At 42.6% G+C, this 23915-nt stretch overlaps 2 protein-coding genes across 4 annotated transcripts; one reads left to right on the top strand and one right to left on the bottom strand.

The window, feature by feature from the left end:
* The first annotated feature begins 7073 nt into the window (after positions 1-7073).
* Positions 7074-13804, top strand: naa30 (N-alpha-acetyltransferase 30, NatC catalytic subunit). 3 transcript variants are annotated; one of them, XR_003296356.1, is made up of 5 exons: positions 7074-8105; positions 8719-8842; positions 9005-9060; positions 10757-12328; positions 12752-13804. XR_003296356.1 is itself a non-coding variant. In XM_026318890.1 (4 exons), the coding sequence occupies exons 1-4, from the start codon at positions 7281-7283 to the stop codon at positions 10892-10894; spliced, it is 1143 nt and encodes a 380-aa protein (XP_026174675.1). In that variant the 5' UTR covers positions 7074-7280; the 3' UTR covers positions 10895-13804. The 3 variants fall into 3 exon arrangements, 2 of the variants coding, with proteins under 2 accessions (XP_026174675.1, XP_026174676.1); XM_026318890.1 differs by having other exon boundaries at positions 10757-13804; XM_026318891.1 differs by lacking the exons at positions 10757-12328; positions 12752-13804 and adding an exon at positions 9424-10196.
* A 1737-nt stretch (positions 13805-15541) lies between these two features.
* On the bottom strand, positions 15542-22948 carry armh4 (armadillo like helical domain containing 4). The gene is made up of 8 exons (XM_026318838.1): positions 22643-22948; positions 20628-21565; positions 18948-19331; positions 17787-17933; positions 17517-17675; positions 17346-17377; positions 16673-16822; positions 15542-16546 (listed from the first exon to the last, which is right to left on the bottom strand). The coding sequence occupies exons 2-8, from the start codon at positions 21541-21543 to the stop codon at positions 16472-16474; spliced, it is 1863 nt and encodes a 620-aa protein (XP_026174623.1). The 5' UTR covers positions 21544-21565; positions 22643-22948; the 3' UTR covers positions 15542-16471.
* Between the last annotated feature and the right edge of the window lie 967 nt (positions 22949-23915).

Here is a 23915-nt window from a genome sequence, read left to right as displayed (position 1 = left end):
AACACACCCTCAAACAGACACAGGCCAGCCAAACCTTCTGCCTGGCTAATCACAGGCCCAATATTTCCATAGCAGGCAATTAGCATCTTGCTTTTATGTGTGAAAATGGCTGAGGCAAGAGAAGGAGCAAGTCGGGGAGAGAGGCACAGTAAAAACAGAGAGAGAATAAAAGAGCAATTAAGATGTTGGGTGAGCGGAGGACAGAGACAGGCGGTCTGTTGCTGTGTGATTTGAGGCTTGCAGACCCAGTAATTAGCCCTTCATTGTGAGATAATGGAGTTGGCCGGTCTTCCTGGTTCCTCGAGCTGCCCAGCCTGACTCGACCCATGGAAGGTCAAAGGGCACAATGTGCAGTTTGGCTGCTATGTGTTTGTGTGTATACATGTACTTGTGTGACTGTAAATGTTGTTCTGTAAACCATTTTTCAAGACTTGCATCATATAATGTTGAAGCACACGCCTTAAAGCAAAAAACAGTTTAAAAAAAAAAAAGAAGTGTTTGCATTCAGGTAAATTAGTAATCTTTCCAAATCTGCAAAAGGTTTTATATAAATCCTCGCTTTGCTTTAGCCTCTCAAGGGAAGAGTGTGCCAGTGAAAGCAGCGGCCAGCTTTAAGGCGTTGGAGTCATCACTCTCATGGCCTATCACTCCTTTCTCCCGCCATCTTTAGAAGAACAGTAATCTGTGAACCCTGAATCATAAGCTTTGGGTAAATCTATGTAATACGGGTAATTCGATGAAGCAGTATTTTCCTGGTGAGAGGCAAAATCCTGTTGACTATTCAAGGATTGAATCATCCAACAGTAATGCCATTAGACCAGTGCCACGGATTCTTCAGAAAAATGCTGTTTAATTGCCAGTATCCAGCTATTGTTTGGTGATGGGTAAACACTAGCTGAGGGGTGGGGTAGGGGGCGAAGAAGCCTGTGAAAAAGATGGCCCCTTCGGCTTCAGCCAGTCGCCATTGAGAGACGGATTTGCTCAGTCTCGATGAAGCCTGCACTGCAAAGTGGCAGAGGCACTGGCTTAACTGAGGTCTTTAACGTAAGTCTCCCAAGACTATAAATGCAGAATAACTCTTTCCTGTTAAATGCAGGATTTGCTTGACAATGTGATTTGGGGAGGGGAGGGGGGGGTCTATTCAAGGTAGACATTTTTCTTTTTTGAGTGGTGAGGTTTTTATTTTAAGGATCAAGCCTTGTTACTCACGTTTATTAGCACGGGACTCTGCAGCTCAGGGATTGTGGGGTCGTAATCGTGTAGCAGTTTATCCATGTTTGTGTTTGGCTTTACATACATGCACCCTGACACTAAGTCCTATTCTTTCCACCTGTATTGTAAACCTTTAAGAACAAAACCCCTACCTACACCCAGCCATTTATCCTAAGCCACACTTATGCCAGCTCTTCAACAATAAAAACTGATATTAACTGTCCAAATCAACATGAACTGATCTAAAGCTACTTGAAGAGTGCTTTTTACTTCTACTAGCTAATCCAATTCTTGCCACACAAGGACTTTTTATGAGAATTTGAACATTTGCGGGGCATTGTTGTCGCTCCCTATGGCCCCTGCTCTCAGGCCTGTCCTGAAGGATGCAGATTGGAAGTGAGAGGTGTGGCGGCCGAGGCTCGCCTCCATTGTTAGCTGGTGCCTGGGAGACGAGCAGCACTGCCAAACCAGACACTGATTGGGTTTGACACTGCATCCAGGAGGCGAGAAGAAGCTTTTCTTTTGCTCTTTTTTTCTCTTATAAGTAAAAGAGAGCCTTTTTTTTTTTTGTGTATGAAAGGCTCACTCCTCTCCTCGCTCCTCTAACTCCCCCGGTTCTGTTGCTCTGCTTGCCCTCCTCGGTTTTTCTTTCAGTCCTCTCCTATATTGACTCCCTCATTTTTTATTCTAAGATTAAAACCAGTGGACTTCTGTTTCTTTTGTCTTCCTCTTTTATTGTCCGGCTCAGTTGGATGTTGGATGCAGTAGATCTGATCCTCTGCATCACAACATCCAAAAAAAAAAAAAAACTTTTGTCCTCTGTCCCTATAAGCAACAGTAGTTGTTACTTGTAACTCCAAACATTAAGGGTAACCAAATCCATCTCCTTCCCTAAGCCTGACTCTTGGCCACATACTGAGCCCAATATTGCCTCTTTTAGTGGACACTTTACCACATTACAATGCCTCAGGCAATGATCATACACTACTCAACACAGGGCATATCAACAACACTTATCTTTCAATTTGCTGAGCTTGTGATACTTCTTATTCACTTCCTAAGTGATATATTTATAAGCAGATATATGCAATTGTATTTTAAAGGGAAAGTTTTGACATTTTTGCAACAGCGTAGCTTAGTATACACTAAAGGTACAGCTAGTCTTGCTCAAACTAAAGGAAGAAAATGAGTATAAAACACGCCAAAAACTTGCTTATTAAAGGAATAACAGTACTCTTGTGAAATATGTTTAATAACTTTATTACAAGGAGTTAGATATGAAGCTACAGGCAACATGTGATTAGCTTAACTTCTGTCTAAAGGTAACAACACCACTTAGAAATACTTTACAGAAAATCAGTGTTTATGATACGTTAACCCCTCACTGTAGATTTGTACTTACCAAAAAGACATGAGAGTGGTATCAGTCTTCAAATCTAAGTCTTGTCAGAATACAAAGAAGCATATTTTCCTAAATGTCAGGTTATCCATGTAATGTAAACTAGAAAGCTGTGATGACATAAGTCTAGTCTTAGTTTCACCCTCAAGATTATGAGTAAGTAAGCTTTAGATATTTCCACACAAGTACTCTACAAGCAATGAAATAGGAGAATTTGGGAAGGTGGAATTTTATTGGAACAGATTAATCTTCCGTGCCAATCACCGACCCTCTCGATCCACTTAATAGAGGCACTAATGACAAGCGCTATTAGTTTAATATATGCTTTTATCGCTGTGCCCTTAGATGACAGTAGCGTTTCATTAGACATGTCTGCCTCATATCTCACTTTGCACCCAGAGGAAACTGTGAAGGGATTAATTTTATGATGGACCCCCTGCCTCCTCCTGCCTCCCTCCTCCTCTTTACTCCTTCCCTCCCTCCTCTTCTCAAATGCAGCTCCCAGCCACAGCCAGGAGACCCAGGAGGAATAGTGTCTTTGTCGTCCTGCCGTTTTTCGGAGTTGAGGAACAAGAGGAGTTTAATCCTCATTGTCCAGGAGACTGCAGAGCATGAGGGTGGAGGGGTGGTGGGTCCTCCGGCTGTAAAATGATCCAACTGGCCTCAGCTAATCCCCTCCTAACCCCCACTCCCAAGCCTGACCCCCCCCCCCCCCCCCAGCCGTAATTCATGCCCCTGTACTACCACAGTATCAAACTATAAACACGATTCATAAATGTAGAGCTGGGCTTAAAAACACAAAATTGGGTGAATAATGAAACAAATCACCTGCAATGTGTCACTCCGTCTCTTTTTCAAACACACATATAGAATAAACATTTGGAAACAGTTTCCAGTAAGTGTTTACAGGGTAATGTTTCAGTAGGATTTTACCTGCACAAGCAACTAGTAAGCCATCTTTCCACTCTGGTCCTCCCCACCAGAAGAGGAGTCAAATCGACTTAGACACCCACCCTACACACATATTTCATGATTTCTTGTGTGTGTGTTAAATTGTGAAGGAAATGAAAACAGCCTAATTGTGTACAAGTGACTGAATAAGGTGATATATGTGAATATGTGTGTTAGTGTGTTTATGTGTGTTTGTGTATTTGTATGGTTTGACAAAAACGAAAACCAATAAAAAGCTTTGTTTTGTTGTTCTGAATGAGTATTTCAAGATTAGCCAGGACAAGGTTGGACATCTATTTGACGTTAAGTCTTTTTCTAACAAGACGAATGCTTTCCAGCCTGCAAAAATCTTCTTTGAATATTCCTACCTTGAACTGACTCCTCCCTACTTCTCTACTGATCTCTCTCTGTGCATTTACTCTTTATTTCTCTTCTGTTTCTCCTTCCTCTCCTCTCTTTCTTTTTTGCACTCCTCCCTGAGTGACAGCTCAATACCCAGCTCTCCCAGGCTTATCTAGCCTCAGCAGATGGTTGACTTGGATCACTGTTCATACGCCACGATCTGCGCTGGTGATAAAGACTGTTACAGAGGGAATATATGATATCTCTCTCTAGCTTGCTCTATCTTCCTTTTACTCCTTCTCACCTCCTCTTGATCTGCACTGTCATTTCTTCTTCTCCATCCATCCCTTTTCAACTCTTTTATTCAGCAGTTGCTTCCATTTCTACCTGGACTTTTCTGCCAGTCTCCTTGTCACGTCCTCCACCTTTCCTCAGCATGGCTCTTTGTCCCACCACCCACTCCCCCTCAATCCTCCCCTGTGTGTCTCCTCATCTCTCTCCATCCTTCCATCTCTCTGCATTGAATCTGGTGCTGCGTGATTGTCTCTGCTTCCCTGCTGGGCTGGCGCCTGTCTAAAGGGCCCCAGGACCCTCACACACTGATGGGGCTCCAACCATGCCAGAGATGCCCTCTCCTCCTCTTCTCTGCTCTCCTCTCCAATTCATATCACTTTATCTATAGTCGCTTTCCATCTCCGCAGGGTAGGGTGGGTAGGTAAGGTCAAGTTGGTTCTTTTCTGCGCTTCTTCCTCCTTTCTGTAATCAAGGTTACATATTTGATTCGCATCTACTGTATGTGCACACCTATTTGACATATATATTTAGAGGAAGCTGCATTAATATGTTGTAAAAGCTGTAAACAAACAGTACACAAATAGTTAACCGTGAAAGTGATGTCTGAAGATTTTTTTTTTTTCAGACTCACATTTACAGTTTTCATTTGTTTTAATTACGTGATCTCTACATTTGAGCAATTGATGTGCACTTCACAGGCTTGAATTGCTCATTTTAAGTATACTTCACTTACCTCCACTGGTCATTTGATGTGCTGGTCAATTGTTTTTTCATTTCAGGCAGCCAACTAACAAAGCAAAGAGAAAGGGTATAGCTGCCACTCGAAGATGAAACAGAAGTGCTGGGAGCCATATGAATGAGAACATACAACACAGCACCTTGTATGGGAACCACACTGGCAAACACATTGCTTGCACACACCATACATTACAGCTCTGTGTGCCAGTGTAACATGAGAGGGACAAGACATGAAAGGAGCTGAAAATTTTAATTTAATGTTTTTCTTGTGGAAATGACAAAGAAAACATAATGTAAATTATTAAATAGTAAGTAAAATAATGCCAGCATGGGAGTATAAGGAGTTGCCATCCCATATATGGTGGAAAACCCCTTCCTTTGTCACTCACTAGTGGCTCTCACTCTCTCTCTCTCTCCAATACTCCAGATAATTTGCAGCCATCTTAATCTGAACGGTGGAATCTGGCAACCACTCCATAGCACCTGCATCCGTCCCGTCCAGCCTGACCCGCTTTTGTTCTGGCCCGACCCCCTAACTTTAGCCCCTAATTAACCCAACAGAAACTAATTAAATACAGCTCTAGTGGACCAGATGCCAGTCAAAAAAAGACGAAGAAGGAGAAGGAGGACAGAGGGAAGTGAGCAGAGTCAGAGGAGCGAGCCAATGTGACAGGCAGGAGTAGGAAAGAGGTTGGGGGGGATCTAAAGCTTGGCCTCCAGCCCCTGAGACTGGTTCAGACAGACAGAAGCAGGGAGAGATTTGAAAGGGGGGGCTATTTGAGTGTCATTGTCAACCTGTGTTGTCCTGAGCATGTTGTTACTCTCTCCTAAGCTCCATACAGACCTCATACTTCTTTAAATTCTGTCTTAAACAAGGTATTTTGTGTGCTTCTGCACAGATGAACATGGCTGCCAACTGCTGTAATCACAAGCACACCAGTCACATGATGCAACTGACACCCTGGAGAAATTTGGAAAAGGGTAGAGACAGGAAGGACAGAGAACCACTGAGAGAAAAGAGCAGTGAAGAATGAAAGCAGGAGGGACAAAAAGAAGGAAGGGGGAGAGAAAAGGTATGGGACGGGACTGTGAGAAAGAAGATATATAAATATGGGTTCAAACGAGCCAAGTGTTTCTGGCAAGCCGCTGCTCCTCCTAGTCCCAGGCCCGGTTCACTAAGTGATAGAGAAAGTAATTAAGAGAAGGCTGCTCAAGTAGATAGGCCTGTGAAGGAGATTTGAAGAGGGGAACTGATTGTGCACGTCTGATTCCAGCTCTTCAGAGAGTTTTCAGCCCCAAGGCTTAGCTTTCAAATAGCCCCCCCCCCCCAAATCTACTCTTTCCCTGTAACATAGTCTATTTACAAACAAACTTGTCCATAGAAAATCACATATAGCTAAAAAAGCACAAATTGAGTTTTAAGTAAGGTTTGTACAAGTCAATCATTATTTAAAACCCACTTCTGCTGTCTTTAGTTACCACACTGAACACTTTTGTCTGGAAAGGTCATTTTTGTGAACAGTTAATTTGGTCAGACACCTTACTAAACATTGCCCTTTTTATGCCAATAACCTGTCAGATATGCAGTGAAGTGAGAGGTACAATTTTTATTTGTGATTCATTAATAACCTTGATGTTACTAGAGATAAACGCCCATACTGTAGTCCAAATTAAATAAGATAAAGCCAACAAAGCTTATCTGCTTGCGACATCTACTGGAGTGACAGCAGTGTTGTGGTGGTGGTGGATAAAACCTTTTCATCCTGGCGCCCTCTGCTGGTCAGAAATCAGACCAAAATCAACAGATACTGACCTTTAGTCCTAGACCACCGCTGGCGACATTATTGATGCGTAATTCTACATGTTTAAGCGCTCCAACATATATAAGGTTATTATACAAATCTAAAATGACATGGTCCGGCAACATGTAGGTTGTGCGTAGAACCACCTTTCAGCGGAACTGGAATTAGCGATGTAATCTCTTTTGTAAATAACGGACTCATTTTGGTGATGGCTTTGTGCTTGTTGAATGTAGTTATATAAGTCATTGGTTCACACTCTTGTCTGGAAAAACCTGTATCTGTCATGCGTTACAGCGCTGTCGTAAAACGTATCGGCGTGCTGTTGCAATGGCGTTTGCTGCGACAGCACTTTGCGGCAGCAGGGAAATCGAGGAGAAAGCAGCGACAAACGTCGCCAGCGGATTCGTTACCGCCTCAGAAATACTCGGATTTATGCAATATTCGGCGAAGTAACTTGTATATTGTTTGTATACCCCTTGGCCTTGTGGATGAGATTGTGTTCAACGTGTTTCAGACGTGAATCTCCACCTTAATGCGGTGGGATGGCCACAGTGCCGTCTGGGCCTAGTAGCGCACTGCCTGCATCCCCGGTTGAAATTCCTCCTTTCACCGGGGCTGGGGACGGGGAGCTGGCGGCGGGAGACGGACAGCCGGCCTGCCACGGGGAGGACTGTGTACCTGCCGGGACAGGGCAGAAGTCGCAGCCGATAAGCGAAGTCAAAAGGTCGGTGAAGAAGAAGCAGAAAAACATGCTAGCTCGAGCTAGCCCGGCGGCGTTGCACCTCAAAATGCAAGCCCGGGAGCAGCAGCAGCTAAACGGCTTGGCCAGCCCCTCAGAGGACGCTGACGGCCACCAGCACGCAGGAAACCGGCCTGACAACCCGAGACCGTCCGTGGACAACTGTGACAGCAGCGAAGGGACCCCGGCCGCTAGAAACAATAGTGAGCATTGCCAACACGAAGGCCACGGCCCCTTCTCCGAAAACGGCAGCCACTCTCCCCTCGTCAACAGTAGCATGAACGGGATCCCCGTTTTCACGAGAACCGAGGACGGAGGGAAAGAGGACTTCGACCACACGGAGCCACCTAGACCGCCCAGCGACGAGTCTCCGGCTGTAGCTGGGACCGGCGCAGAGGACAGCCACGGTGACCCACAGCAGCCACCAGCCGCGGAGCTGGCCCGACTAGACCTGAGCAGCTCCACAGGTCGAGGGGACGAGGAGAACCACGGGATCCGATATGTCCGCTACGAGTCCGAGCTGCAGATGCCGTGGATCATGAGACTGATCACCAAGGACTTGTCTGAGCCTTATTCCATTTATACGTACAGGTACTTCATCCACAACTGGCCGCAGCTTTGCTTTCTGGTGAGTATGAAACTGAAACCGTGTCATTTAGAGAAAACACACGTGTTAATTTGTTCCTACAGTCACTGTGGTCCCCCCCCACCCTACACACAGACTGAGGTCACCTGAAGTTACATCACAGCTTTCAGTGTGCCTCAAGGCAGACAAGCACAGCACTCATATTTACTGGGGACTCTTTAACACACACATGTAAATGACTGACAGGTTTGTAGCTTGTGTAGTTGTAGTTTAGTTATTGCTAAGGTACAACTACTGCATGTCAGTGTTGTGAAGTAATGTCTGTCCAAAGAGTTCATGATAGTTGTTCTTCTGTCCATTTGTCTGTGTACTGGATTGTAGGAGCATTATTTTAAAAGTCTTGTGACATGTTTTAAAGCAGGTTTCCAGCTGTTCATGCAGTGTCCAGTCAGCATTGTCTACTTTGAAAAATAGGGCCACATGTGACATATGAGGAGATGAGGTGTCATTAAAAAAGGTTCCGGGTCAGCTCAGAGAGCCCGCTGAACTGGCAACATGCCATGAAGTGTAGAAGTGAGACACTTGCTAGGCTTTGACTGGCCACATTATCAATAAGATACTCAGGAGACCCAACTTATTTGTGTGTTTGTCATAGGCCATGGTGGAGCAGGAGTGTGTTGGAGCCATCGTATGTAAGCTTGACATGCACAAGAAGATGTTCCGTCGTGGCTACATCGCCATGCTGGCTGTGGACTCGAAACACAGAAGGAAAAGTATTGGTGAGATGTCTGTAGTTCATAAAGATTATCCATCACATAGACGAAGTGAGCTACAGCGTCTTTTGTGCTCTCTTAGACGACCAAATCTGTTTATGCAAATGCAACATCTAGATAGGTTGTACAGTCTGTGTGTTGTCACTGACTTGGACTCCTCTGTTCCAGGTACTAATCTGGTGAAAAAGGCCATTTATGCCATGGTGGAGGGCGACTGTGATGAGGTAAGATGCAGAAATCTATGTTTTAATATCAGCTAATGGATCCAGAGAATTGATCCAGAGAATTGAAACATTTCTTCTTAAAGCCTAAAACAAACCTACTGTGTGTGTTCATGCCTGATGTTGGCGCACATTCGCAAGCCTTGTGCCAGCTTCTTCACTTGTAATGTTAACATATGTGGTAGAGGACAGTCCCTCTTTTACTAGACCAGATTGTACAGAAAATATATATGTTGTACTGAAAGTATTACATTAAATAATTAGAACAAACTATATGAATACATTTGGTGTTTGGTTCTTGGGTGTTATTTTAGGTCTGTTTTGGCCCAACTCCAGTGCTAGTGAATGTCTCTTCCTGCTCAACAGTTAGCCTCTTTGTGACAAACCAAGAAAAAAAAACATACAAAAGGAAAAAAAGAATGCTGCTCGTATTTCAAGGTTGTCTTCCTGCTCCGTCCTTCATTTATCCAAGTTCACTGGTAACCTTGATTCTCCCTCTACTACAAACTATTTCACTTGCTCTGCTTTTCCCTCAATAGCCACATTGTCTCTCACCTGCTTCATACACACATACAGTTTTTTAAAATTGTTGTTAATTTGAGATCTCCAGAGAGAGAAGACGCTTGAGGTGGAAATGAGTTTCAGTTTTGAACCTTTAAAAGTCTCTGCTGACTGAAACCAGAGGACTGAGAATGTGATTCACCACAGTAGTAATATTTTTGTTGGTGGAATTTAATACATGCAAGAGTATCTATGACATGTCTTTTATCAGCTGCAATTACTGACATTGTCTAAGACCTAAATATCATACAGATGCCAATGTCTGATCAAAATACATAACTTTATACTACTGCCAGTTGTCTGCTATAGTCCACAGTAAGTTTTTGAATGATTGATCAAATATCTGCTGTTCCGAACTATTTATTGTAGCTTTCTTGGTGCTTTCCAGTATTTGTAGTCATCGACTATCAAATTCATTTTGTCTTCTGAGTAGAGCCCAACCAATCTGGGTTTTTTGGGGCTGATGCCAATACTGATATTATGAAGTAAAAAAAAAATAAAATGGACTATATTATTTATGTGTATATTATAGTACAGTACCAGTCAAAAGTTTGGATACACTTGCACAGGCAATGGCATTTCAATTTGTGTGTCAGTCAACGTTTGACTGGTACTGTGTATAGAACACAGTATACATAAACAGAATATATACACCTAATCGCATTGTAAACGCACATTAAAAATATATAATATATCTGCGATAGGCTCATATCGGCCAATAAAATCTGCAAAACAATATATCGGTCGGGCTCTACTTCTGAGTGAAACTTTGCAGCTGTTTTTCTTTTAAACTGCAGTTAAATTTGTGCTTTCAACACCAAAAGATTGTTGCAGTTCCCCGTTTGCAACTGCATTAATGATGTTACACAAAAAATATCTTTCTGACATGCACTTTAAGGGAACACCTATCTCGGGTATGAGTCACACTGGATGTACGCACATTTTATTACACTATTTGTTTTAGTGAATCCCGTACCCTGAGATAATGACCAGAGCTGTGACTGTACTGCCATGCTACCGCGGGTCTCCACAAACAGTCAAGAAGAACCAAATACAGATTTTGTGTCAGGTTCTGAAAAAGTAGTTAACCTTCTGATGATCAATCGAATCGCTCACATGCCCATATGTGTGTCCCTAGGTTGTGCTGGAGACTGAGATCACCAACAAATCAGCCCTGAAGCTGTATGAGAACTTGGGTTTTGTCAGAGACAAGCGGCTGTTCAGATACTACCTGAATGGTGTGGACGCGCTGCGGCTCAAACTGTGGCTCCGCTAAAGGAAAGAAGAGGGGAGGGGGGAAGAGAGGACAGCGGGTGCTGTTCATCTCGAACTCTATCAGCCTGACAGCCACAGCCTGGTCATTTCACTCCTATATACACAAACACACACTCACATACAGTATACACACACATAAGGAGTATGCACATAGATATGCATAGACACGTGAACACACACATCCTTTTTGTCTTTGACCTCTGAACAACTGTTGTTTAGGCAGAAAGGGACTGAAATCCCACCTGAGGTTTTCATGAAGGGGCCCCTGATACTTTCTATGACGAGGAAGGGGCGAGCGAGGGCGGTCTCTGGGATGACCTTGACTTGGGACTGGATGACCTTTTGACCTTCAAGATTGGATGCTGCATCGGGACCGGGATGTGCGGTGTGAGGCAGCTGAGGTGAGGACGTGTGTCCAAACACCACACCAAATCCTCCCTCAGAATACAGGACAAAACGTGACTAAGACGACACCACGTGATACAAGGAAGCGGGGCGGCAAAAACAGACTGGGAAGAAAATATTTGTGGAGTTTATTTTTGTGTTTCTTTTTTAACTTTGGAAGCTGGACGGTGGATGAAAAAAAAGCTATAGTATGACTGTGTTTGTACCGCCTCATGTTCTTTTGGAAAGTGGGTGTTTGCCTTGTTTTTGTGTGCATATGTATGTGGCGTGGTTGGTTGCACTGTGAGCAAGTGGATGTGTTTGTGTGATTGTGTGAGTGCATGCTTGGCTGGAATTGTGAGTACAGTTGTGTGTGTGTTTTTGTTTCCCATCCTGTCCAGCAGGCGCAGCGCCACCATGCTGCTGTTTCCATCACCTACCCCAGCCTCCAGGACTGAAACCTGTAAAGATATGCATGCATTTATTTTAATGTGAGTGTGGGAATAAGCGTGGAGAGTGTGTGCTGACTAACCCAGTCTGAGGCTAACTCTCCCAACCCTTTTTTCTCTCTGGTGTAAGCATGTTGGTGCAGAGCAGTTGATCCAAACAAATCACTCCATTAGCACCTCAAACTTTGCCCAACCGGTGGATCTGCCACCTTTTTGCTTCACTGTTTTTCACTAAATAGCTCATCAAATCCTGACAGCGTATGGGTGAGGCTTTTTTTTTTTTTTTTAATAATACTATTTTTGCAGATCTGAACTTTTTCCCCAAATGCACTGCCGGCTGCTGCGAAATTCCCCGAAAGGAGAAAATGTCTTCAGAGAGACTCCTTGCCAATTACGGTGCAGACAAACACGTCCTAGCTGTCTCAGTTTACTACTCTTACATTATTTGTCTGTTTCTTCTCATTGCAAGTGCCACTCAATCCTTCAGCACTGTCAGCCACTGCTGCAGCGGCAGGCGACAGGCTGCTGCCTCGGCCCGTCTCTGGCCTGGCCATGGCACCAGACCGGAGACGAAGTGTTACATATGCTGGATTCCTGTTTGAGTATGCTGTGTGTGTTTATCTCTTGATTAAAAAAAGGAAAATAGACAAGTATTCTTAGCAAATTAGATTTTATTCTTTTGTTTGCTTTCAGTTTGTTTAAGTATAATTTAGAGCTGTATCAGATCGTGCCGCTGTGAGCAGCTCAGTCCACTGTGCACTTCCCAGGTGCCCTAATATGATGCACATCCAGCCTCACTGAAATTTTAAGATCTAAAGTCTGGAACATGTCACATATGCACCACAAGGTTTTACAAATTATGGCAACGAAAGCTTGTTTCATCTACTTTTGGTTTTTTCTTAAAAGTAAAATGAACAAAGGTCAGATGCACTTCTTTGGAGATTACTGCCATTTATGAGTGAATGTGTCTTATTTTGACAGTGGTGTGGATCTGTTCTGATATATCTTTATTTCTCTACTTTCAGAGGCCCCCTACAGGAAAACCAGAATCTTTTTGGTGCTGTCTTTTGTTCAGGCTTTGATAGGACAACAGTGTTAGTGATGGGATAAAAACTACACACATATTTTAGTTTTCCAGTTTCTAAGATATTGCTCGGTGTGATAGACAAGGCAAGAGACATATTGGATGATAGTTATGGGGAGAAAAAGCCAATTAGTCAATTTGGCCCAAAAAAAAAACAAAAAAAACTACATCACTAGTTGTAAATGCAGTTTTCTTTTTCTTTATGCCGTTAGATATCTATGCGTTTTTACCATACATACACTATTCAAACGAGAAATCACTGCATGTGGTTGAAAATCAGAGGGAAATCAGCTACAGAATATTAAGTGCAAACCACATCTCCACTTTCACGTTTCAAGTTTTTAAGGATAGACGACTTAGTCTCCATGAATGACACTACAGGACCTTGTTCATGTTTTAGGTTTATTCCCCTTTTATTTCCCCTTTCAGCTGAGATATTTCATCCCAGGAGTCCAGGACTGGAAGTGAAAGTAGATGTTTACAGAGTTATCACCCACATAGCAGCCTGTGTATGTACGTTTGTGTCTGTGCATTCAGAGCAGTGGATCATATGACCTATTTTCCTTCATTTTTTTCCACAGATTTGTATATGAATGTTGTTCTATTCATTGGATATTTTGAGAGCATGTTTTTTTTCTGAATCACATGTTGGGAAAGGGTTTGGGTTTGGTTTATCAGGTTTGAGTTGTATTGTTAATTTCTGTGCTACTTTAGCCCATCCAGAGGTGTAATGAGAATGATGAGCATCTGAAAGCTATCTAGACCTTGAACAGCTCAGGTGACCCAGCTGTTGTCTTTGCTGCTCGTCTGACACCGATTAGATTTCAGATATCAAACTCTCCCTGGTTCTGAAGGGTTTATTTCCATTTTTCTGTGTCCTTTCACTGTCTAGGTCTTCTTTTACTGCTAAATGGTGGACTGGATGGGTTGAACCATAACAAATTAACTTAACTTGTTCTTTAAAACCAGTTGTCACCATGTTGAGTGTTTCCGATTTTGAAGGAAAAAACCTGCTGGCTTTGTTTTTCTGTTGCATTAATTCTGTCAAGCTCTGGCCACGGATCCCGTGCTTACATTACAGCCTGTCACTTTGAAGCAGAGGGCTCAGTTTAGACCATCATGGACTGAAGGGCTTTGTCATCTATCAGTTTGCAGCCATGGCTTGTGGTGTTACATAATTTTACCCATCTTTCTCTGGCAGTGACTCCTCTGCATTTGGAATCAGGTTTGACTTCACATGCCAGTTCAGTGTTCACAGATGTTAGAAGCAGTTTTTCCCTCTTCCTTATTCTGGAAAGCTGTTGTGCTCTCCAGGTAGTTTATTCTAACTATCCCAACCCCACTTCTCTGGGATGTCGACTATTTTGCATTTGTGAGTCTAATTTCCCTTAGACACCTGTTGGCTGGTCAAGTAAACATTTGTGCTGCACCACAATGTGCTGTAGTCCCCACAACCAACACCAAGGGGCATTTTTGTGGGCTTTTTTTTTTTTTTTTGTTTGTTTGTTTTTTTTTTTTTTTTGGAGCACTGCCTCCACCACCATCCATGAAGTGTGCAAAGAGGAGATCAAAAGTTTTTTTTTTTGCATGTCAGATTTCTGTCCCCCCCATTCCTCTTCCTTGTCCCCTCTTTTGATTTTAATCTGGAAGTGTCCAATAGCTTTTATTTAATGTGGAAAAAAGAACACAGAAATAAATTATTTGATTTTTTTAATGCTGTAAACTTGGGTTATCTTGTGTGAAGACAAGTGGTTTTCAAAACCTTATGCACACTGAAGTCAGAATCAGACATCGAAAACAATTATTTGATCACATCCTGTGTTATTTCTACAGAAAGAGACAAAAAAGTATCACTATTTTACATTACACCCTAAAATAGTATTGTTACATATAAACAGGCATTTTTTTCATTACGCATATCAGATGGCCCATAAAGTTACAGAAAATATATTTTCTTTAAACAACACGTGACCTTGTGTTAACGTCATTGGTTTTACAAACATTGCTCAAATGGTTAATGTTCAAACACTTGTATCTTTTCAGTCTAGACTACAGCAAAGATGTTTTGTAGATATGAAGTAATTCCTCTTATTTTCTCTATAAAAGCAAAGACTTAATACTTGATCTGGCTACAAGTCATGACATCTGAATAATGTGATGTTTTAAGCCAAACCTGTTGGGAAAAATATTTGTCTGCCAGTGTCTGAAGCAGATTGAGACATAAAACCCACTATTGTGCAAACTGAGCTGAGTTAACTTCTGCCTCAGTGACTTCCATATTTGTGCTTTTCCATCCCGAAGAATCAAGTATTCAAAAAAAAAAAAAAAAAAAAATTAATCTCAGCAACAGGTGTATGAATAGAGGTCATGCACTTAGGGGAAAAAAAAAGAAATATTTAGCAAGTGTCTAAGAAATAGGTTCATATCAATTATATGGTGCTACATATGTTTATAGGATGATGGTATTTTGCAGTAACCTCTGAACAAATGATTGGTCATTAACATTTCACAAAATTCACATTTAAACCAAATGTTAATGCAAATGGCTCATACATGACGGTTTCCAAAAGTGTATGGAAAACTTGCCTGGAGAATAGTTTTACTTTTTGGGGAATATGCTTATTCATTTTCTTGCTGAGAGTTAAATGATGCCACTGTCATACCTATCAAATAAACATGAAACTAATACGTCAACGCCCAGAAGGCAATTAGCTCAGTTTAACATATAAAAACTGGGGACGTGTAAAAGAGCTAGCCTGGATCTGTTTTATGGTAACAAACTCTTCCTAGCAGCACCTCTAAAACTTATATAACATGTCACATCTTGCTGGTTTGTTAGTTGGCAGTGGCACCTGCAGAAAATATTTCTTAAGGGAGGGCAGTGAAAATCTTAGGGTGTCACACTAAAAATCTCAAATAGCATAGAAGTGTGACAGGCTGTGCAAATCAATAGAAAGGCAAAACTACATATGATAGGGTAAATTAAATACACAGTTTTAGAGTTTTGTAACTATTTGTTTCAGGCTTGCTGCTAAGATAAGCTATCTGGCTGCAGGCTCCAACTAATGGGTAAGTACAGTAGTGGTGTTGAACTGGTCTGTCCACACTGTCCAATGATTCCTTTTCAAATCCAGATTTTTAGCAATAGATAACGCTTTATTTACAGTGACACTACTGAGCCCAAGTCAGATACATATACAGTACATGTATTTACATTGTGAATGTAATGTAACTCTTCTACAGCCCTTTTAGTACTTGACAGTACACCTTCTGATCTACACTCCCCTCTCTACCACACAAAGCAATATCCTGTTTACCAGCAACACTTTCATCCTGCCAGTACTCTGCTAATGCATTTTGTGGTTACGAGCAGTGATATTACTTCTGATGACAAAGTGCATCACACCAGCACTGCCAGGCCATTAGAGTCACCTGACAACATTCAATAAAGTGCTCATGTTGCTAGAAAAGAGGGGGGAAACAAAGCCTGCCATTGTGCAGCCTGAGCGAATTCTGCCCTATACTCAGTCACACTGTGTGGATCAGATGAGTCATAGCCGAACCGCCCTCAGTGGTTGGAGATGCGGTACTCATAGTAATGGTGATGTTTGCCGTGCCCCGATCGTAGGTCACTGACAAAAGAAGCCCCAAAAAGGTCTTCTCAGAATTCATCCTCAGAGCTGTCGGCCAGCAGCATGGCCTGGTCCTGGCGGCTTGTGCTGGGCTCTCGAGGTTGCTGGGGAGGAAAAAACAAAGAACATAAAACTTTAATGCATTTGATAGAAACATCAAATTAAAGATGTAGCTGCTGAATGTATAATAAGTGAAATAATGAGTTATTAATATAAGTAGGGTTATTGACCTCTGGCTGTCTGACCTTCCTCCTCTGGTGTTTGAAGCTGTTCCTCCTCTTGCGGTGAATCATCCTGATGCTGTAGAGGGCACCGACAATTAGTAGGGCCCCTGTGATGCCAATGCCCACAGGGGCCAACATCCCCGACACATAACCCGCCTGCCGAGGGGGAAGACAAAAACATGTAATCCAGGTAAATCCATTATAACCCAAAATATCAAACATACTGATGGCTAATTTGAAGAACGAAAAATGTCTACACTTATTGTCAACAAATTCCATAAAAGAAACAAATTCTCTCAAAACTTTCTGACTTGCCAACCCAGTCTGTGGCTCTCAGCACCAAGCCCATCTGACATTATGCTCATCTTTGAAAGCAGGCTACCAATTTATCATTCATTTTTAAAATGATCAACAGTTTTCCTACTCAGCTGGTCACTGTAGGCTTTACCAAATGTTACTCAAACATTTGGTGAAAATACACTACACAATAAACCACATCCGACTTTGAAGAACTGGATCAGTAAAAATTTAGTTTTGGCCTGTTGATGGGATTGTTGATGATATGAAAAAGAAATAATGTGACCAGCTTTAGTGTCAACACTATTTAGTGAAGGAGCCAAGAAACTCTGGTTTTGATTGACATCTAAGACTTGTGAAGGACAGCAGGGGGCAGTCTTACCTTTTCTCTGATCAGTTCTACCCAGCTGCGCACTGCAAGGACAGAGTCATAGATTTAGCAAGCCAACATCCTACAAACTGGTAGTAGTTTAAATGTGTGTGTGTGTGGCTTTTTATTTTGCCAGGAAGTTAAAGGATGAGCACTATTTAAATGAAAACCATGTTCTCGTACTCAGCCCCTGGTTACGCTGGACCCACACAGGGGGTGGAGGGATGAGGCTGTATGGAGGTTGCGTTGAGGATGTTTTAGGAGTTTCTGTTAAGTCCTCGTCGCTTTCTTCTTCCACCGATTCGTCTGAGTTCTCATCTTCTTCATCTTCGTCAGGTTCCTCTGCAGGAAACAAAATGACCTACTCAGCAGCAACAAAGACTCACATTTAAGAAAATGAAAAAAAAAAAAAAACATTTTTAATTGTACACGGGGTAATAAAACTCATCTTACCCTCAGACATCTCCTCTAACCCTGATCTGAATTTGTGCACAGGCTGATGGGTTGCCATGGTAACAGCTGTCCTAGCGTGCTGGAAGGATGAACGGGAGGGACCAGCAGTGGGCAGTTTCTCTTCAAGGTTTGGCATCTTTACAGCAGCTACATGTCACAAAGCATATAGTGCAGTGAGAAAGCAAGAGAGTAGATGGTCACACAGTGTACAGCTGCAGCTTTACATGTCCTATTTAAACATGAGAGGTCCCTTATTAGTCATAGGGTGAACATGTATTGCTTCTATTTGTTGTAATCATTCACAAAGTTTATCCAGTGTCCATACAATACAAACAGTGTTGCCATTTCCTAGGTCAGTGACTGTGTATCTGCTACAACTGTTGGCCTGTTAATGTCAAAGTGATGTGAAAGACTTGGCAACAATAAGTAACCTGTTACATGGACCTTTTAGTCAGCAATATGTTTTCTTCCAATATCCTTGCAAACTAATTGTCTTCGAAGGACATCTGGCTGATGTGTGCAAGAGCTGGTGGGAAACACTTTACAATTAAAATAAGCTTCCAGTTGCCTTTCAATCTGTGTCAAATTACAATTTAAAATGAACCAATAAGACACGAACACTGGTTGATGCTAGCTGCCTCCCTCTTAAGTCATAGACTTTTTCCACAGTACTTAAACCCACCGACCAGATGACTTTTGAAAAAGTTCATGCTTTTATTGTTTATGTTTTTATCATCATTGCTCATAAGGATGTTGTAGCTTTGTCCAAAAAAACATTACTAATTGTTTAAGATGGTTCAACACACAAACTGCCAATCGTCACACTGATGAAATGTTCACTTTGATGGATTACCTACAGTCCTGAACAACAAGTGGCAAACTCTATATATTTATGGTAGTGCTGTGCGGGAATGCTGCCAATATATTTTGTAGGAATTGTGTTAGTGGATTAATAGCACTTTGCATTGTGACTACATCATTGTACTTTCTAAAATTGGATTTTAAAAGCATATTCTTATGCAATTTACGTACAAATATGCAGCATGCAAAGTACTAAATGTTTTGATGACTGATCCCTCTTTTAAATTAATGCTGTAGTTCCATTATACCAATGCATTTTTAAAATAGCGCACAGGTAGGTGGTAAGTCCTGACACCTCACCCCTCTCAGAATGATCCTCAGGTTCAGTTTCACGATGTTGCTGTGAAACAGACGGACCTGAAGAGCTGACTGGCTCCAGGAGCTCTGCGCCGGATGTTTGCCAAGGTGACGCCCAGTCTGGCATCAGCAGGGGTGGGGCGTGCGATGGATCATCGCTGTCTGTCTCCACGGTGACCAGCTGATTCAGGTCCACCTCTGACAGAAGCAGTCCTCTGGTCGCCATAGCAGCAGGAGGCTGTGCGCTGCCGGGCATCAGTGTGACCGCTGCTCCCGCCGCCGCCCCCTCTGGTGCGACATCTTCAAAAGGCTCAAAAATTAGAGGGAGGGCCTCAGATGACATGGTGCCCTCTGTGGCTTCATCTTGAGATAGTGGGACCACAGTGTCTGCTGCAGTTTGTGTCAACACAAGCAAGGAGACAGAATAAAGGTCATGATAGGCTTTGTTGCATAAGAATATAATTTCCAAAGGACTTATTTGTTTGGTCCTTCTGGTAAAAGTCAGTGAAATACTCCAGCTCCTTTAGATGGCATCCAGTTAGGAAACTGGTGCAAACCAATGATGACCAAGTCATTAAGGAGTAGCAGTTTCTTTACAAATGCCTCTGCTGACAAGTAAAATGAAAAATGTATACGTTTTCTATTGCATAGCAGCAGCTCTTATATACATAGCTTATTTAGTATTTATGACAGTATACAATTTTTTTGAAACAGGTAGCTCTTTGGATATGTGGCTCATTAGAAGCACTCTCTCTGAGCTGAGTTCACAGTGCAGCTGAGACACAATGAAAGTGGGATTGTTTGGGGAAAAAAAACAGTTCTTTCTAGATAAGAAGCTACCACAGAGGACCCTGTCACAGGAGAAACAGTTTCTGCATATCTCAAGCATTTCCTTTAGTCCAAAGGGTTTCTAAACTAGGCTTGAAAATGCTTATAAAAACTGCAATCCTTTTATATAATACCGTTATGGAATTGAGTTTTTTGTCAGCTTCCTTTCTATTGGGAGGAAGCTTCATCAAACAGAATCCCCATACGGACGGCAGGAACACATATTGGCTCAGGCAGACTCCTTTAATCCATTCCTCCTCCTGCCTCACTGCATAATAACCTGCTTGGTTACAATAGTCTGGATGGGGAGTGTGAAGGGTGGGAAAGAAAGGGAAGAGGTTTGGGGGGGCAAGTATATAGATAGAGAGAGAGAGAGAGAGAGAGAGGTTAAATCCTCTAAAGACCTAAAACACGCCCTGCCACCAGCCTTTTCCTGGCAGTTGTGTGTGTACTTTTTTTTTTTTTTTTTTTTCAAGCTCAAGTCAGGAATAGAAAGTAATTAGACTGCCACAGGTCCCAGCTGGGGTTCAAAGTGGAGCGTGGAAAAGCGGGCGCCTTCTTTTCCAATCATCAAAGGCAATCTCTGCCACTAGACATGCCGTTTTCATTTCCACTGCACTTTTTAATGAAGCCTCCTGAAACCCAGCAAGCCACAAAATATGGTTTGTTATGGCAGGAATTTGAATAGGGTGGTCATGACTTCAGAACATTACCATTACACCACTTAAGTTTGCATGAAGGGAAGTAATGACAAGTAGAAGGGGGGCAGACTTTCACCCCAGTACAAGTCCATGTGTCTAATTTTTCCCATTTTCAGTCAGCACTAATTATGCATTTCTAATTTTTCTCACTTACCTCCTCCAGGTGTTGCTGCCTCAGTCCACAGGCTTTCTGGTCCATCCTCTCTGGGCATCAGGTTTGGTCCTATTTCAGGCAACAGGGGGTCTGGGAGGGAGGGTACTGTAGCTCCATCATGACCCCAAATTGTCAAAGGTGTGGAGGTCCGAGGGGGGACAAAGACAGGAAGCGGGCTGGGACTGTGCGAGGTCAGTCTATGGATCTGAGCAGAAGGATTGGGAGGCTCTATTGAAAATGGCAGGCTTGTTTCTGGGTCTTTATCCCAGTGGGAATTATCTTCGCCAGAGAGTCTTGTTCTGTCCTCCCCACCTTGGTCTTTGCTCCCCCTGGCTGTGATGCTCAGCTGTGGTAGCACTGTAGAGGGGGTCGAAAACCCATCTGCAGTCAGCCTTGGTGTATTCATGTCTATGTCCAGCTGCTTTCTTTCACCTGTAGCTGTTGATTTATACTCACTGATGACAGTTTTGTCTTCAGTGGTACTCTCTGATTCCACAGACAGTACTGAAGCAGGCTCTGACTGTTTTTCAGCATCTCCTGTCTCAGATGTGCTCCGGACCTTCTTTCCCCTGCTCCTTTGGCTCCATGCCTCTCTGCCAGCCTCACTTGGCCCAGCTCTTCCATCGAGGCTGTCCCCATTTTCTATCTGCGTCACTGGATCTATCCCCTCAGGTCGTCCATGTGGGCCAGCCGCTCCTACATCCAGCATCAGACCAGTCACATGTTCTCTATCTGACAGCTCAGGCTTTACATCAGTGGCGTGCATTGACACCACGGTTGGTATCGTGCCGGCACACTGTGCATCACACTGTCTATCATGCGTGGGAGTGAAGTTTGGGAGACGGACAGGGGTTCCATAGACACAGAGACAGATCCCAGCCAGGAGGAGGCGATGGAGCACCTCAGACATCAGCATCTCTGTCTCCTCTCAGCGCCTGCTGAGTGTGGATGCATATGAAAAATACTGATCATTTTAAATGTGTCAACAGTCCCTGCCTGCAATTTCTACACTTTGCAGACAGTCAGACAGAGAGACAGAGAGAGGTGATGGTGTTTGGAGGATAGGTGTCAAGGAACAAGAGCAGATTAAATGGCTGGAATGCAGAGTACACGCTATTTAATATGAGGACTTCAGACAGCCTGTGGAGACCACAGAGAACAGGATTAACTCAGCATTTCTGCTTCCCTTTGCTTTGATGCTGTAGTTGCACTGTTTTGAATAATTTGGATGAAATTCTTTTTAATCTCTCTCCTATTTTCATTTTATATAAACAGAGGGAAATGCTGGGCACCCACACACACACACACACACACACAAAAGGAAAGTGACAGAGAGAGAGAGAGTGAGAATCTGACACAGCAATCCTTAGCACCCCTCAGCACCTATAAATAGCACCATCCTTTCCAGCCTCTAGAATCCTCTACCATGAGCTATGAATCTTACATTTTTGCATTACACAGAGCTGCATTTCTCTAAAATTTACAAACAGGGTGTACACATTCTCAAATGTTACACTTGGATAAAAAAAACCAATCAGGCAACTATGTGTGCAGCAATAGGTGCTTCACATAATGTGATGTCAAATATCACTGCTGAAGAAGGAGTAGAAAAACGACATGTCTGGTATTATCAGGCTGACACCCTTTTACATATTGACTGAGTCAGACGTGCATCTGAGAGGGATCATCATCGAGCCCCTGATGATGCACAGTCCAACAATGCCCCAATATAACCCACTTTTCTGACTGCGCCCCTCCCCTGTGATCAATACAGTTAATGCACTCACCCAGTATTCTCATGCAGTCCACCACCTGACAACATTATAGCTCGAGCATTTGGATTGTAAACAAATTCACGCCGTCCAGTCTTGCTTGCACAGATTTATCGTAGCCTTTTTATAGATTAGAATAGATCCCCCAAATTGCATCAACCATCAAATTCTACCACTAAAAGCGAAATTTTACGTAAGGTAACAACTGAAGTCGCATAGTGCTAAAAATAAAGCTGCCTTTACCTTGCAGAGTTCATGACGGATTGCTGTGCCTGGAGGACGTGGAGATTTTCTTGCAGTGTGCAAAAAGGAAAAAAAAAACAAGTGGTACGGAGACAAATTCAGAGTAGACTAGTGTGGAAAGCAAAGCAAGCTGAAAGAGAGGCTGCTTGTTGTGCAGCTCAGCGTCACTGGCTGAAAGTCTCAGTCTTCTCTACGTATGTCCGCCTGCTATACACTGAAGTGCTGCCACCACATGCTACAAATCTGCAGGATTTATTCAAACTGACGGGTTGATGATAACCCTGCATTTCCTTTCAGGATCGTCTATACCAGGGTGTAAAAACACTAGTTTATATTTCGCCTGTATCGCTTAATATTACATATGTATATTTTTCATTGTCTTTCCCGAAGGGTTGCATCGGGCGGCTGGTGGTGCTGAATAGACAGCTCCTTAAAGTTAAAGGTCACAGAGCAGGGGAGACCAGGGCTGGATACGACTGTCAAATAAACATCGTTCACTGAGACTGTCAAAGTAAATTAGCTAATGTAGTGTTAAATACCATAAATGCATAGGCCATGGACTGTTGGTAAATTAATATTGGTTAGGCTACTATTATAAAAATTGAATTTTTCAGTAAATATGCCATAGCTTACTGCTTGTGGATAATAATAGGAATGTATAATAATAAAATCCACTTTGAGTAAAGGCGTCATGGGATGTGTTCAAGTTTCTATGTAAACTTGGTGTAAGAGCTCAATAGGCCTCTATGTAAGCTGAACATTTACATGCTATGGGTTTTTGAGCCTGTATAGATTATAATAGAACCTGTAGAAACTTTGGTGGACAGAAGATTTATTTCTGTATGAGTTATGTGTTCCATATGCATCTTATTTGTCTTTATCTCTAAATGGCATGGCATCCAAGCAGTTGCACACATGAGCGACTAAAAAGCCGACCACTGGGTCTGCATAACTGCGTGGTCTGAAGTGTATGCTACCTCCTGACTGTGTCTCTAGGAAATCAGCTCTGAAACAGTCACACTGCTAAAAATGATAAAGCGAAATAGGACTTAACTCATTCACTGCTATAGCTGAGTAATGATGAGGAAGGACTCACAGACAGCAATTATATACCAAATGATATAATAACTTTGCTTGTGTTTGCATCAAAGAAATGTGACTCTAGTGTGGACAGAGATATCAGCCTTAATATGTAAACCTATGACTGGTGACCTGTCCAGGATGTTCCCCGTGACCCTAAATACATAGATAATGAATAGATCGATGAAAACCT

Source organism: Mastacembelus armatus, chromosome 24, assembly GCF_900324485.2.
Source record: "Mastacembelus armatus chromosome 24, fMasArm1.2, whole genome shotgun sequence".
Classification (NCBI taxonomy): domain Eukaryota; kingdom Metazoa; phylum Chordata; class Actinopteri; order Synbranchiformes; family Mastacembelidae; genus Mastacembelus; species Mastacembelus armatus.
This window is presented reverse-complemented; position numbering and strand designations above follow the sequence as displayed.